The 16,541-nt window shown below is 48.0% G+C and overlaps 1 protein-coding gene across 4 annotated transcripts in view; it reads right to left on the minus strand.

The window, feature by feature from the left end:
- Positions 1–16,541, minus strand: part of COL5A1 (collagen type V alpha 1 chain) — a 135,856-nt gene that overhangs the window by 86,637 nt on the left and 32,678 nt on the right. For all 4 annotated transcript variants that reach the window (XM_015645070.1, XM_015645066.1, XM_015645065.1 and 1 more), the window contains exons 3-4: positions 12,771–12,984; positions 12,024–12,186 (exon numbers count right to left, since the gene is read on the minus strand). In XM_015645070.1, coding sequence (XP_015500556.1) covers positions 12,024–12,186; positions 12,771–12,984 — 377 coding nt within the window. The remainder of the gene's footprint in view (positions 1–12,023; positions 12,187–12,770; positions 12,985–16,541) is intronic.

The following is a 16,541-nucleotide window of genomic DNA, read 5'->3' on the forward strand; positions in this document are numbered from 1 at the left end:
CCTCCAAACTCCTCATTTGGTGGCTCCAAATCAGCATTTATGTCATTCTACACACAAATTACAGCCCTAAGAATAGAGGCTCCACAATCACCATGTGCTCTCACTGCTTTTGCATCCATTTTTATGGATGTGGTCCCTGAACAGCTGGTTTTTCCTTCCCCCCCTCCAGAGGGTAAATTCCTTGTGGAAATCCAGAGGATAACTTTGAAAGGAATCCTTGAAAAGCTGCTCAAAAGTGAATTTTCAGGTATTTTTTAATCAAGGCACCCTCCATCTGTTTATAATATTAATCCCAGCCCCTGAGAGGGACTTCATGGCAAGAGATCCCTCAAAGCCCTGAATCTATGCCTCAGATACCTCTCCAGAATTCAAACATGGTTTTTTTTTTTTACCCTTCTTTTAAGTTATTCTCTATTCCAGAGCTTTCACAAAACCACCAGTGTGAAAAACCCCCTCAGCAGCAGTTTTTCCAGCAGTTCCTTCCCATTATTTTCCAACAGGAGCTGATTTGGCTCAGGTACATTCACACGGAGTGGTTTTGTTCCTTAATTGAAGCATCAAGTCAGATTATGCTTCTGAAGCAGCAAATGAGACTATTCACCAAAAAAAAATCTCTTTATCCTTGCTCAAAGCATTTGCTTGCCTGGATGTGCTTATGCAGGATAACTCAGGGAGCACCTAGAAATGGGATTTTGCAATTTTAGCTTCATCTTGACAGACAGGAAAAGAAATTTCCATGCAGGGACAAGGCAATGGGTCAGGGTGACATGGTGGGGCTGTCCCTGAGAGCCACCCCGAGCGTCCCATGTGCCAAGCAAGGCTCAATCCCACGGACAGCATCCCAAAAACCTCATTTAGACCCTCTGCAATCACGGCCTGCACATTGTGGGAGGCATTTCCATAAATGAGGAGAGGGTCAGCCTGACCTTCAGTGTCCAGCGTGGAAATTTCAAAAAAGAGAAAAGGAAAAGAAAAATCCCACAAAAGCCCAGGCCAGGCCTGTGCAAACTGAATGGGGCCAAATGAATGGCTGGCATTGTGTGCCCTGCCCTGGAACTGGCACTGAACAATGCTGGGATGGGGAGAGGATGGGGCCAGAGGCAATTCTGAAAGAATCCCCTCGTTTTGTGTGTGGGTACCCCGAGTAACGCTCAATGCCCTGCGCTCCACAGGCCAGGCTCAAAAAGAGGTTTTCTCCGTTTTCCTCATCCCATTCATTAGGGATCCCTGGAAGATTCCCAAGGCCCCGTTTCCCCTTGTCCTCCCCTGCTCTCTGAGCACCAGGTAGCCCAGGCCAGCCCGAGCTGTGCCACCGCTCTCCAGCTCCTGCTGTCACCTCACAAAGGTGACAAAGGTGACATCCCCAGCTCAGCAGGGCTCAGCAGCCCCACAGCCTGGCTGCTGTCCCCATGCAGGGCCCAGGAGCTCAGCAGGGCCCCGCTATCCAGGCTCCCCATGGGAAACTGCAGTTCTCCTTGCAGAGGAGGGGCTGTCTACAAAAACTCCAGGCAAGCCCAAACTCGAGGCTGCCCAGCCTGCACTTTGCTCCTGGTTCCTGCAGATCCCAATTCCCGATTTCCTTCACCATTCCATTCAGTGCTGCCTCTCTCCCACTCCAAACTCCATCCCCCCGATGTCACCACCTCACCCAGGCCCTGCTCACACCCGTTCCAAGTTCCCTCTGTCCCTCCAAATCAAATAATCAGCCAATAACCCAGAGCTCCAGGGCTGGCTTTTTCCTGGAGGAGTTCTTTTTCCATGACATATGTGTGAACCATCAGGGATGGTTTAAAAACAGATTCCCCCTCATTACAAGCACAGCACAAAGCTGCTCCTTTGTGTCTTCCCCCTCTGCACCCTTCCCTGGCTCTGGTTTCATGTTGATTTATTTCCCTTTCATCTCTGGAAAATGAGGAATTCTGCTGCCCACAGGAGGATGGATACCCCACTGGATTGTGAGGGGTTCTCTGACCACGGAAAATACGGAGTAAAGCAAAGTTTTGGACTGAGTTACTGATTTGAGAGCTCACTGAGCCAAAGTGGAGCCACTTGCTCGGGTTTTAGTGTTAATAAAGGGTCACAGAGTCTGCCTGGGAGGTGTTGATCCCAAAGATCCAGAGGGTTTCATTCCCACCTCTGGCCACAGCAGAGGTCAGGGATGCAAAGGGAAGGAGAGGATTTGGGAAAGGCGGTGAACAAGAGAGGCTGGAGGAGCAGCTGCTCTTTGGACAGAAAGGGAAGGGGCAGGAAAGAAATCCTGAGATCCCAGAATGGACTGGGATGGAAGAGACCTTGAAAATGATCCAGTTCCACCTGGGCTCACTCCCAGTGCCAAAGGGTGGCTCTTGGATTCCAGAGCACATCAGGGCTTTCCATTCCCACCCCACAGCAGCTGGAGCCCCCTAAAGAACCCAAAACTTGCTTTCACTCCATCTTTTCCCCTCAGAGCTGAATTAATCTGGAAGTGGAGCTGCCGTTTCCTCGGCCCCACAGACAGGATTTCCACCCCCCAGATCCACCCTGAGCTTTCCTCCACACCAAGGTGGCTCAGGATCAAGGGGGTTTTGTGAGCACAGAGGCTTTTAATCAGCACTTGGAACATTTTCTGTCCCAGGAGGTGAACACAGAATCCAGGTTTTATGGATTAAAGGTAATGGGGGGAAAATAGACCTGGCTGCCAAAGTTATCTCGGGATAGAAGTGGGATTACACCCTCGGCTTGGGGAGATCTGCTGACACACTCAGAAAACTGAACTGAACACCAAATTTTGGTTGGAAAAGAATTTTCCTGCATCTGGCTGGCGACAATCACCCAACCATGGAACAGGGACCTGCTGGGACCACCCGAGGAGGAGGCTTTGTGCAGGTTCCTGTTGCTAATTCCCACCACTGCTGGAAATTCTGCTGCTCAGGAAAGAGCTGGGAATGGAAAGCTGAGCTGGTGTGCAAACATAGGTGTGACACCTCTCCTCCACACACCTTTCTCCCTCTTTTTCCAGGAAACTAAAATGTGCCCTTTGCTAATGTTCACACCCCAAAGTATTTTTTTTCAATTGGGTTTTTATTTTTTTGTCCATGAAAAATGATTTGGGTTTCATTTATTCCATACAGCATCTGCCACCTCAAATTCAGCATTTAAAAAAAAGTAAAATCTTCCCTTAGAGTTGGACTTGGATGATCTTTGGTGGGTCCCTTCCAGCTCAGGGTGTTCTGTGATTGTTTTTAAGCATTAAATCTGCATAGTTCCATGAAATAGTGCCCCAAATCTTCATTCCCAGTAAGGGAGCTGGGTTTGTGCCCCCTGGGGTCTGAAAATCAAGTACAAAGTTCATCCCAGAAATGAGGTTCTCCAAAGCAAACCCATGAATAACAGGATTGGAGGCAGGGGAGGCTGAGTATCCCCAGAGCTCAGATTTCACCCTCGGATTTTCCCATTCTGAGCATCCCCAGCTCGGATCTCACCACCCTGAGCAGCAAGCTGGGAGAAGGGCACACAAAACCTGCAGATAAATTTGCTCCTGTGAGGCACCAAAGCCTCAGCAGAACCCTGCACCGTTTGCAGCGGTTCCAGAGAAGAGAACAGTGCCCAAAAGTCACTTTCAGCACTGATTTTCCCCACACTTTCCCCTGCAGTGGCCAAAGCTCTGTTTGTTCAAGCAGGTCTGACCTCCTGAACCCCAGCCAGGGCTGGCTGTGTGTGCAGAACAACGAGCTCACGCTCAGGGACTTTTTTTCCATGTTCTTGCAGGGGATAGAAACCTCCCAGACACCCCAATCCCCATCCAATCTTCTGCATAAATCATTAGGAATCCCCTCTTCCAGCTCCCATCCCGGGGGATGTGTTTATTGGGAACATTTCCATTTCAGCCCTCTCAACTCTGTCAGAGTGAGGACTACACCTGCACGCTGGGGATGTCTGGAGTGGGCTTGGATTTTCCTCTGGGTTTTGGCAGGCAGCCCAGACTGCCTCCAAAAAGAAAAAAAAATGAATAGAAAGACCTCACCATGTGTGAGGAACATGTGTTTCATTTGTTTGGGCCTGAGTGACGAGGGAATGGGGTGAACGTGGAGTCAGCCCAGAGGTTTTTAGGTTGGGAAGGAATTTTACTCTGTCCTGGTAGGGAAAACCTCCCTCAGAGAAATGACAAAAGGCAGGAAAACAGCAAAACAAGATCAAAATTGTAGAGAAGCAGCAGCTTGAGCACCACCAGATTGACAACAAACCCTGACCAGCCTCATCATCCTCTTCCTCCAGCTCCTGGGGTTTGGCTCAGATGAGCCTTTACTTCCTACAGATTCACTGCAACAATCCAAACCCACCCACCCTTTTGTAAATAGAAAAGGATTTCTACTTCTGTTTCTACTTCTCTTATTTACAGGCTTCTGCTGCAAAACATTAGCTTTTATTCAAATAGGACTAATTGTGAATAACCTCCCACGTAGAATGAGGTTCCCAAGTGAGCAGGGAAGGGGAACATGCCCTGGTTTGGGCCAGGGCGCCCTGTCACGCTCTGCTCCCTAAAATCCCTTTTCCATCTTGCTCAGGGATGCTGCCAAAAACGTTCAGCTGGAAACTTCTCCCCCAAAGCACAAGGATTTGGCTTTTCCCTGCTGCTCAAGCTGAGGAAAACCATCTTTCCCAAACACATCCATTTGCTGTTCCTTCCCAAATCCCTTTGTGGTGCTTTTCCTGCCCCTGAAACTCCATCCTCGTCCCTGCAGATCCCCCTGTCCACACCAGCCCTGCAAACCCTGGAATGATGTCACTGGAGAGAGGAGCAGCTTTCCAGCATTACATCAGCCTGTCTGGGCTCAGCAATCAGCCTCCTGCTCCTCAGACTTTCCATGGAAGAAATCCATCCCCCTCCTCCCTCCTCCCATCCAAGGAAGGGGGAAACAAACTCCAAAGGGAGCCCGTGCTGGAAGAGTAATGACCCCGCACCTCCGAGCATCCGTCACCCCAAACGAGCCTGGGGCTGCTGCCTGCCAGCTCTGAAACAGAGAGCTCTGCCAGGGGGATGTCAGGAACAACCAGACACAGCTCCTCAAATCCCACAGAGTCCCTGGGGGGATGGAAGTTGCTCCGAAGGATGAGTTTTGCTTCCCAGAGATCTCTTGGTTTCCCTCTGAATTTTCTGCCCCAATCTGCAGGAGGGACCCAGGCCAGGGGAAGGGGGTACAAGCTGTCCCCTCCAGGCCAGCAGGGATGGAGAGCCCTGCAGCATCCCTGCCCATGGCAGATCCAAATTTCCCCTCAGAAATCCCTGTCCATTCCCTTTGGAAAATGCTCCTCCAAACCAACTCCGCTGCAGGAGCCCCTGGTACCCAACCATCAGGCTACAAACTGCTTATCTGAGGAGTAATAGCAAAAACGGTGTTGATTTTCCACTGGCACATCCCAGCTGCAGTGACCAGGAGCAGCAGGAGGTCAGTGGTTCCTCAGACAGGGATGAGGTCCCACATCCTCCACCAGGAATTTCCAGGGGACATTAATCCTGGATTCTCAGGCCTAAGTGCCCCATTTCCTCAGCATTTCCCACCCTCTGCCCACAAAGCCCTCAACAGTGCCATCCTGGCCCAAAAACTGCCCAAATCATGGAATTCCAGCCTGCTTTGAGTTGGGAAGAACATTAAAAATTCATATTTTCCACTCCTGGTGGTGATGGTGGCACCTCCTAAAACTGGGCCTTAAATCTGGACAAACTCTAAGACCACGCAGCTTCCTAAGGCTGATGTTTCACTTGGCACTCTGAAAAGATAAATGATAGACTGCAGGAGTGTTTGAAACATCAATAAAAGCACTTTTATGATCTGTTTGAACAATAAAGTGCTTTGTAAGCTATCAGAGGCCCGCAGGCATTCGATACCAGCAAACTGCACTAATTATCCACACATGCCAACACAGTTGCTTCAACAGTTTATGAAATGGAATTTACCACTGACCAAACCAAAAAAACAAACAATCCACAGAAAAACCGACCCAAAAATAAAAAAAAACCTAAAAAAAAGCCAAAAGAAAAAGTGTATTTTGTAATCATGACTAACGAGGCTCCATCATTACAGGCAAGGCTGACCCAGTCACCAAGCTTGAGTGCAGGCCAGATGGCTGAACCTGCAATTACCCAGCGAATCGAAATGGAAAACAAGAGTTTCAGCAGAGTGTATGCAAACAATCCAGCTGATGTTTCCAGCCAGGCTCTCACTTTCCTCGCTGGCACCTGGCACGGAGGGGTCAGAGGAGCCAGCGCCAGTTTGGGGTGGAAATGAAAGCACAGAGTCACTTTTACAAGCCGGTTTGCAATTCTTATTCTGGCCCAGGTGCTGCCCCTCCCTCCCTGATAAAACCAGATGACGTCCCTGGGCACCTGTGTAAGGTGATGCTGTGGCTGAGGTGTTGCCAAACGGGGCCAAATTTCACATTTTTGATCAGATCGACTGCATCGCTTGGACTCCGGCCCCAAAAACCTCCCCGTTAATTGCAAACCCATCCAGAGGTATAATCCTCAATAATTGCAGACATTTTCTAGGCAGCACTGCTCTCCTGGAAGAGCCCAGAGCTGTGATTTAATCCATATGTCTCAAATGCACCGTTTTAAAGAGGATCCTTTGGAAAAAAAAAAATAAAATTAAAAAAGAAAAGGCAAAGCAGAAGAAATGACGAGAAAACCAGCAAGCAAACTGAGAATTATTAGGAGACTGGGGAAAGCTACAGACATCTTCAATAAAGATCCCTAAATGCTGGCTCAGGAGGTTTTATTTTCCATCCTCTCACACCGTGGTATATGGTGGTGGTGTAAAACATCCCCTCTTTGCACTCCCTGAAAGACTCTGCAGCAAAGGAGGTGAAATCAGATTTGGCAGGGCCAGCAGAGCAGGCAGCCAGCTCTGTAAATTACCTACTTTCAGCAGCTTGCCAAGGCAGGGAGAAAGAAATGGGAACATGGATCCGTGGTGCATCCTGACAGACAAATCCAGGTTAGTAAAAAAAATACTAATTTTTAAAAATGGTTTTTGAAGCTTAACAAAAATTTCATCAATTTGGGCTTTTCCTCTCTCCTTCCTGAGCCTCTGGGTTGAGCTCACACCTTGCAGGATGTGATGGGTCCAACCCTGAGCTCAGGGGAGCTGTGGGGATGCTCCTGCTGTGAAGATCACAAAATCCCAGGATTATTTAGGTGGGAAAAGGCTCCAAGATCGAGTCCAGCCTGTTCCTGATGCCCACCTTGTCACAAACCAGGGCCCTGAGTGCCACATCCAGGTGTTTCTTGGACACCTCTGGGGATGGGGGTTCCAAACCTCCCCGTGCAGCCCATTCCAAAGCCTGACCACCCTTTCCATGAAGAAATTCCTCCTGAATCAGGGAATTTCTTGCTTCCCATCTAGCAAAAGTGTTCCCCAGCACCCTGGCACTGCTGTTGATGTTTGCACAGGACCCTTCTGCCACCAGGAACAGCCAAGACAGAGGTGCTGAGCCAAAATTGGGTCTATATGTGAATTAGATGTGAATTTAGGCCTGAGGCTCCCATGATTTGTCCCTGGGAGCTGGGAAAGGCTAACTTAAATTACCACCAATTTCTCCAGGTTTGCTGCACCCCAGCACATCAGCCCTGGGAGGAGAGAGAGAGTAAATCTCCTCCTGGAGCAGACAGAGTTGTTTGATGTGTTAACAGCAGATCTGCCTGCAAGAGGAGGCTCTGAAACTTCTGCATCCCCAAAACCAGCAAAAAACACCATAAAATGCACCCACATGTACAAAATTGTGCTTTTATTTCTACTCCTTCCACTAAAGGAAAAGCTTTTGATCCAACCTTACAAGCTCAGAGCAAAATAACCTGGAGGACTTGGAAAATAAGAGCACTTCTCAGAGATGAAAACACCACAGCCAAGAGCATGGGGAGGGAAGGAGAAAGCCCTGACGAGAGTGAAATGAAATCTGGGATTATCAAGCGCAGGGATAATTGTTTTTTTAAGTGTAAACAAGGCCCAAGATGAAAAGAGAAGTGGCATTTCAACCCCAAGAGCACCTGAAGGGCCCCAGTGTCTGGGCTGGGAGCATTGATGTGTCTGTCCTGCTTTGTCCTGTGCTGCCTTGGAACTCTCTGCAGCCCTGAGAGCACCTCTGGCACCCTGCCCGGCCTCTCTGGCTCATCCCAAATCGCTTTCCTCCATTTCTGATGGCTTGATTTCACTCATGGTCTTCAGGAAAACAACAAAAAAAAATCACAAAGGAGAAGAGGAAATCAAAAGCAGCATCTTTGAGCACCCTCCAGGGTGCCATGTCCCATCCCAGGACAGGCTTTGGCACGATTTTTGTCAGCCCCTCCTGGCCACAGGTGCCGAGATCAGAGGAATCCACTTTTTTTTTTTCTTGGGGTTTTACAGCACCAACTACACCCCTGAGACACAGTTATGGCACTCAGCTGCACAAAATTAACTCCTCTTGTCTTCTAAAGGAGCCAAAAGTGACCTTAAAAAGCAATATATTCATGCCCTGAGCTTTTCCACACATGGGAAAAGTCAGTTCAGCCACTCCAGGCACTGCTGCAAACCAAGAGGGTCAAAACCCCACTTAATGTGTGGGACAAGGCTGCAAAATTTTACACAGATGAACCAAAAATAATTGGCTGCAAAAGCAGCCACTCATTTCTAGGCTGTCCTCAGCAATTCTGCCAAAACCTACTCAATTTTTTACCCATGTCCACACCACAATTTAGTGGTGCCAACTCTAGCTCTGGAGCCAGGGGCTGTTCAAGACTTTTATCAGCACACAGCAATTCCTGACAGACAAATCAGGAGACAAAATGGGAAATGCAGCAGGAAAATGAAACAGCAAAGTCTGAACAAAGCTCATTTTGCTCATCAGGCCATCCATGGAGTAACACAGAGCAGAAAACAGGGCTGGGCCCCTGCCTGCTGCAGAAATGAAATTTCTCATTAAACTTCTTCCCAAACACCCCCACAAAGGGGTGAAATTCAGCCCATCCAGCCCAGGGCTGGAAACATTTCCTTGCCCCAGACTTTGGGGCAGCACTTTCCCCACACAGAGATCCCCCAGCTGTGGGATTACCCTGGTGGCTCCTGTGACAGACCATGGGCAGAAAATGGCCATCACCAGGATGCTTTGGGAAGCCTCTCTGGGTTTCAGGCTGAAAATGAGCTTTTTTTTTCTGTGAAAAAGCCTTTCCCAAACTTCCCCCCTCTCTCTATTCACACACTCAACCACCAGGACTTGGTTTCTAATTTACAGTTAAAGAAAAGCACATTAAAAGGAGCAGTTCATCCCCCTAAAACTGAGACACATTCACTTGACTTCCCCAGTGCTGCTGCACTGCAGGAACACCTCAGAGAATGTTTATCCCCACCATGGGTTGGATTTTTGTCCTTCCCTCTCTCCCTTCCAAAAAAAAAACCCCTTTGCAGTCTCATCCCCTCAGGCACAGCTTGAAACCTCCCAACCCTGCAAGAGCTCCTCCTGCCATTTGTAAACTCCTGTTTTGGACAACAAACCCAGCACAAAACCCAGCTTGTACAACCTGGGCTCAGGCTTGGGCCCTTGTCAGCCCTCCCCACAGCTCGTACAGAGACCCTCACAGCCTCCCAGCTAATTGAATTTTAATGAGAGGAAGTCATTTTTCCACTGGAAGAATGTTTAGCTAGAGAAATATTTTGGAATTCCTCTAACCTTTCCTGCCAGGCTTTTTAAAAGTTTTTTGGGTGGTTTTTTTTTTGCAGCAGAACACGAGTGAGGAAGTTCCCATCAGGACTCCTGAGCTGCTCCCCTCACAACCCCAGCCAGGCCCAGCCTTTCATTAATGACAACTTCCAAAAACAAAACTCTTTGGGGTTGGTTTGGTTTCAGTCCTGACAAGGAGGATATGAGTTCCCACAGCTCTTGTGCTGAGACAGAGCCAGCCCAGCCCTGTCTCCACTCCCACCTCACTGGCTTATTTTCATTTCCAGCAGAAGTGACAAACACACCAGAGCCCGTGGATGCAGGAAACCTCCTTGGCTGGGCTTTGCAGGTTGGGGACAGCAGCAGCATCTCCTGCATGTGCTGCAGAATTCCCAACTTTCCAGGAATACAGAAACAGAACAGCTCACACCCCTTGCCCATCGTTCCGAGCCTGCAGTTTCTGCTTGGCCTTGCAGAAAGAAGAAAGGAGGGACCAAAGGAAATGGAGTTGCTGAGATATGAAGGAAATTAAGTTCTAGTCCACTGCTTTCAGAAAAACTTCTTCCACCCCAGTTAAAGCTGCTGGTGGCTTCAGTGCTGGGTGAGGAGGTGACCAAAAAAAAGGATAAATATCAAAACTAGAGGGGGCTTATATCCATCTTGTGTAATATCAGGACACGTAAGACAAAGATGGAAAAGTATTTTCTAATTATCCAGCTCTCATAAGTGCCAGCAAGATCATGTAGCTGCAGCTCACAGCCAGAACAGACAAGAGGCTCCTTTCTACCCCAAAACTGAGGAGACCCCACAGCCCTGTGGGGTCAAAGTCTCTTCAGCAAGGGACCCATGGCCAGGGAAAGGACAAAAAGAGGAGCAGGGAGAACCCATGGACACCTGGATTCAGTTCCCTCCCTGGCAGAGGAATCAGCTGTCCCAAAGTCAGGTGAGCCCTAAAAGCCACCTGGGAATCCCCCAACTTTCAGGGGCAGTTATACAAATCTGTTTTTGTCATTTTACAAAATGCAAGTGCAGGTTTTTCATCCAGCCTGGATGTGACACCGAGTCCTTCCAGTGGATCTACAGGACCTGGGCTGGAGAAGAACTCACCACTTTTATGTAACAAGTCAAAACACAGCATCCAGTGCTGAAATATTTGGCAGAACATCCAACACTTGTGAAAGACACTCCAGTGCCCATTAAACCCAGCTTTTACTTTCCATTTTAATTGTTCAACTTCCCAGGGAACATCTCTTAATTTAATACAATTTCGATCTCCAGGCCTCACTCCATGGCTGGGATTTTGGCAGAGATATTCAGCCCAGGCATTCCTGCTCTGTTTACAGCAGACCAGCTCCCAGATGTTGGTAATATTAAACAGACTGGAACTTTCCCTCTGAGTGACAGCAAAATGCAGGCAAGAACTGGCTTTGCTGTGGTTCTAATTAGCCAGGGATAGGAGATATTCCCCATCCCTTTGCTGGGCCGGGGAGGCCCAGGAGATCCAGCTCTTCCTCTAAATAAATTCTACAAAAATAAGGAGCTAGACATCAATAGGGCTTGGTTTACACCAAGCACTTGGTGCTGATTTTAGGAAGCAATTCCAGCTCACAAGAAAGATCAGGAATGGGATTCTCATCCCCAGGAAAGCCTCACAAGTGCAGCAGAGTGCAGAAGTTGATTTTGCCAGGGAAATGCAGACATTAAACAAGCTGCTGAACTATGGCAAAAGGCTTCTCCCATCTGTACCTTGTCTATAAATAATGCTCTGCCTTTCTGCTTCCATCACAGGAGCTCACGGGAACATCCCACCCCTCAGGAATTTGCTTTGCCTTTGGAAGCAGAGTGTGGGAGGTGACAACCAGGCCAACCAAGCTGTCAAGGAGAGTCCCCTCGTGTCATGGAGCAAAAGAACCAAAAATCCATGGCCAAAGAGCGGAAAAAGAGCAAATTCCTACAGCCCCAGGGTGAACTGTGACTTGGGAGGGAGCTGCTTCCCTCAGCCTTCATTCGCTGCCCCCGCAGCTCTGAATCCCAGCACGGCCATGAATGAATTCCTTGTGAGCCCTTCCTGGTTTAAATGTGCCAAGAGCTACAAAATCCCAGTGCAGAGATGGTCTAGAACCCCAGCAAGGCCTTCAAACCAGAGAACCAGAGCAGCTCACTCCACCAAGGTCACCCCAATTTTCATCATTACTACAAAAAGTCAAAATAAAAACTTAAAAATCACAAACAACAGCATTCTACTATGTAAAGGGAAAAAAAAAAAAACCACAAAAATTTCAAAAAACGAGCTGGAAGTGTCTCATCATCCCTGTGGAACAATTCCAGAGCTGCTCCTTGCCATGGCTCACCTCAAAGACCTCCTCATCCAATATCCTGGTGCCGAACACGATGATGCCGTTGACGTCGATGATGGGATGCTCGCTCCGGTCCAGGAACTTGGTGATTTTCTTTTTACAGTCCAGAACCAAGGTGACATTTTTCTTCTGCACACTCAGAGCCACTCGGTGCCACCTGCGAGAACACAGCCCACAGACACGTCAGGCACAGCCCTGGGCTCTGCAGGACAAGGCAATTTGTATTTTGTATAAAAAATGAACTTTCAGGAATTGATGTTCTGCGAGGCTTCTTGGAAATCCTCCCCGGGCAGAGCCTAAAGGGTTGGTTGGTAAGAGAAATGCTGATTGACAGCTTTCATCCCTCCAAAGAGGGCAGGAGAGGGCCAGCTCTGCCTTCAACAAGAAGCAGGGATAAAACCACTCTGATGCCTCCCTTTTCCACCCTCTTTTTAAGCCCTGCACAAGTCTCAGCATGGATTTTGCAAGACAAACTGATTTTTTTTAAGGCCCTTCGCAGCAAAATCAATGTTCCTATCCCCACAAGTACCAGACAGCAGAGCTGACTGCTCATTTACAATTCTTACAGATGTCAAATTAATTCCCCAAAGACCAAAATGACAGGCTGGAGCACCTGTCAGCAGCCAGGGGTGTGCAAATACATTTCTATAGGCATAATTCCTATTTTATACAATGTTCAACATGCTGGCATCGATACAAACAATGAACTGTTTTTTCCTTGGTGCACAAAATGTCACTTACTTGCCATCTGCTAGGTTAATGCCTCTAAAGAGAGGATAGTCTTCTGGGCCTGGCTTTCCTGTATGGTCTTCATACAGGAATACAGGAGATCTACCCAACTCCACACCAATTTGCTGGATCCCTTGCTCATTGTAAATTGAGATCAAGAAGGACTGACCTCCTTTCTTCGCTTTTACAGTGGTTAGAATGGAGAAGTCCTCTGGGAAGGGGGAAGCTGGAGTGGAAAAGCAAAGAGGTTAGTGAGATTTCCTCGGAAATAATCCCTGCATAAACAGTCCTGTTGTCTGAGAAGCCGTGGCTGGCTTGTCTCCAGATGTGTGCACATCAGCAGCCCTAAAATTTATACAGGGCCAGGTGAAGATGGGGCTTTTCCCCAAATACTCTGGGGTGAAACCCCTGTGCTGGGGAAACAAAAGTTCTGCAAAAGTTACTGCCTTAATTTTGTATTATTTGCACCCAACCCTTCCAAAGAACCTTCCCTAAAGCTTTTTAGGACACGAGGCAAAAACTCTCATGGGGTGCTCCAGATGAGTTTAAGTTCTTGAGGGGCCAGAGGAAATCAAGCATCAACACAATCTTCATGGGTTTTATTTAAGGGAGCAGGGAATTGCATCATGATTTGTTTATTCCAGATGAGAACAGATGATTTCGTGGTTTTGGCTTTCAGGGTTGCTGCAGACACACAAAAAAATCTGAAAAAGGAAAGAAATCTGGCAATCAATAGAAAATGCTAATTTGTCTGCTTATTAAGTAACATCTCATTTCCTGGCTTTTTCTCCTCTCAGGAAAGAGCTGTGCCTGATCACAGGTGATTTCTGTCTTTATTTCTGCAAGGTTTGGGGGATTAAAGCCATTACAGTCTGTCAGTACAGGGTCATTCTGCAAGGCCAGGCAAACACATTTAAAGTTGCAATCTGGGCATCACCCTCTTGCAGAAACCCAAATTCCTCCCCTGCCTTTGGGTTTCTCTGCCTTTCAGACCAAAAAAAATGAGCCTAAACTGAAAATCCTGGATGCACATCCCAAACAGGGAGGCTTGAAAACCACCAGGAGCATTCATAAAGAAGATTTCTTGATCAAATTATACCCACCACCCCCCTGATGCTGCACTTCAAAGTGTGGGGCTTGCAGGGAACCTCCCTTTGGAGGTGCAGGCTTTCCAAAACAAGGATTGCTTTGTACCTCTGGAGAAATCTTCAACCACAGCAGGGCAGAGCAAAGTGGGGCAGCCCCCATGGGGTTTGTGACACGTGTGGCACTGGTGGCACCCAGGGAACACGGGGATCCTGTTCAAACTGCAGATGTGCAGTCAAATAAACCACAAAAACCATCAAGCTTAGTGCCCAGAAGCTTCAAACAGATTTTCTTCACTAGTTGAGGTTTTTCCTAGATGGCATCCCAGGGGGTTTTGACCCAGGGAGGGGATGAGGAACGTGGCAGTGGGGAGTTCTTGGCACCACAGCAAAGCTGGAGCTCAAACACAGAAGCCCTGAGCTCATCCTCTTCCTCTTCTGACTGGGAAGTGCTTTAATTTTTAGGAACAAAGTGTTTTTAATGTATTTATCTGCCTACAGCAGGGAAGGGGATGAGGCAGGAGCTGCATCAAAACTGGGATTGCTACAGAGCAAATGCAGAATTCCAAGGGGAATAACCAGGGATACCTATGGAGAAAGACTTTGTACCAAGTTAACCCCCATCACCTAGCATAAATAACATTTGGGAAGCAGCAGGAAGCAGCAGAGAGGCCTCCCAGTCGGGAATTAAATGCCATGCTAGCCTGGTTTATCCCCAGGACTCAGCCCCAGATATTTGGCAGAAGCAGCAGCCAATTTTGGTGCCTCCCACAGGATGCCCAGAGCTTTATCTCCCTCCCCTGTGCACAAACCCTCCTGGAGGACTGAGTCAGGACCATACTCCTTCCTGGCTCCAATTACAGCCTACAGATTTGGGCCTTTTATGTAAAATAGTTCATGTCCAAAATTTCATTATGAGCCCACAATACAGTACCTTTCAACTTGGACAAGCTGCCAACTCATTAAAAAGCTGCTTTTAATTTTTTTTTTCATTATTATCAAAATGTCTCCATGGTGATGCGAGTTTCTCAACCCAAATAATCATAATGGATGAATTATAGCTGACATTACTCTGTTACTGCTCCGCTGTCCTGGCAAAATAACAATGCCTGCACTGTCAGAGGCAGAAATGACCCGGGCTGCGGAACGAGGGATGAAAACACATCCCCACACACACCAATACCGATAAATACATCGCCATAAATACACCAAGCACGGAGAAATTGACCCAAATCCCTCCCAAACAATGGAGACACCCCTCCAACAAAGGCTTTGGGGTGGAGTCCTCGTCCTTGACTCGCTCCTCAAACGAGCTCACGCTGGGAGATGCTGAGCATCCATCGCCGGCTCTGGTTCCGCATCCTCCTCCCACCCCGTGGCCAAAACCCCCCAAACTCCCCCCCTGGGACCTCCCACAGCACAGGGGGAGCCCCCAGTCCTGCTGAAGCTGAAGGAGCTCCAGGGTGGGCATGGCTGAATCCATGGGATGCTCCAATGGATGAGCATCTTGAGCACGGTGATTAAAGGCTCTTGAACAACCTCGTGGTCTTCAAAGCAGGACAAGTTTGGAGCTTTTTCCTAATCCAGGTGTAGCAAAGCACAGCCTAAAACAGAGTCCTGCTCCTGATCTGGGAAGGGCAGGAAAGCTGGAGCTGCTAAATAGCAGAAATCAGAGAAGCAGTGAGCTGATCATGTTCCTGACACAAACACAAGGTGAGAAGGTGGCGTTCCCTGAACCTTTACACTTTTCCTCTTGAAAGCAAAGCTGGTTTCCAATGGTCTCACCAATTTCTGGCCTTTTCCTTCATCTGAGGAGACTCAGCTGTGCAATGATTTGTTCTTCTCAGGGGTGACTGTTCGAGCTCTAACAGAGATTTCTGAGAAGGCAAATGACAATTGCGAACTTGATGGAAGCACACAAATGACATTTTGCTGGCTGCCACTGAAACCCTTGCCTTTCTTGCTTCTTTTTCTCTTGCTTTTCTTTCTGGAAAAGCACAGATTTTGTTGGAAAGCAGGACTTTCAGGGAGCCAGGACAAAAAGCATCTCAACAGATCTTTTTCACTCTTTTGAGCAGAAAACCCCAAGTTTTATATATATACACACACACATATATCTTGCTTTGCTGGCTGTGGCAGCAGAATGCAAAGCCCATGAAATTACATCTTAGAAAAGCACCAGCTTCTAATTAGCACAAAATATTCTGTACAGAGCGTGTTTGCCAAGGGTGCTATGGAGCAGAGAGAGAAAGCTCTGCTCCAGCCCACCCTCCTGGTGACACAAAAGCCCTAAAACCACATTCCCCTGGGACACTGCCCTGCAATTACTTTGTTATCTTTATCCCCCCTCTCATCTGGGAGTGGGAGCTGAAGTCTTCTTAAAGAGATGAGGAAACATCCGTGGATCTGCTGGAAAACACTGGGAGTTCTTCACTTGGCTCTTGCCCATTTCCTGAGCAAGCAGCAGAGGAGCCTCAAGGGCTTTGGAAGGTTTCAGGGTGGGACTGAGCTGCTTCAAACACCCCATGGTCGTCCAGGTGATGAAATGATGGAAAAGTTGCTCCTTAAATCCATCCAGATCTTCTCACACAAGGAAGATGAAAACCAAGAACTCAGTGAGGGTGAGGATATAAAAGTAAAAAGGTATAAAAGAGACAACCAAGAAAATCTTCTACAACACTTGAGTTCTTTCCTGGGA

This window comes from Parus major, chromosome 17, assembly GCF_001522545.3.
Source record: "Parus major isolate Abel chromosome 17, Parus_major1.1, whole genome shotgun sequence".
In the NCBI taxonomy this organism is placed as follows: Eukaryota; Metazoa; Chordata; class Aves; order Passeriformes; family Paridae; genus Parus; species Parus major.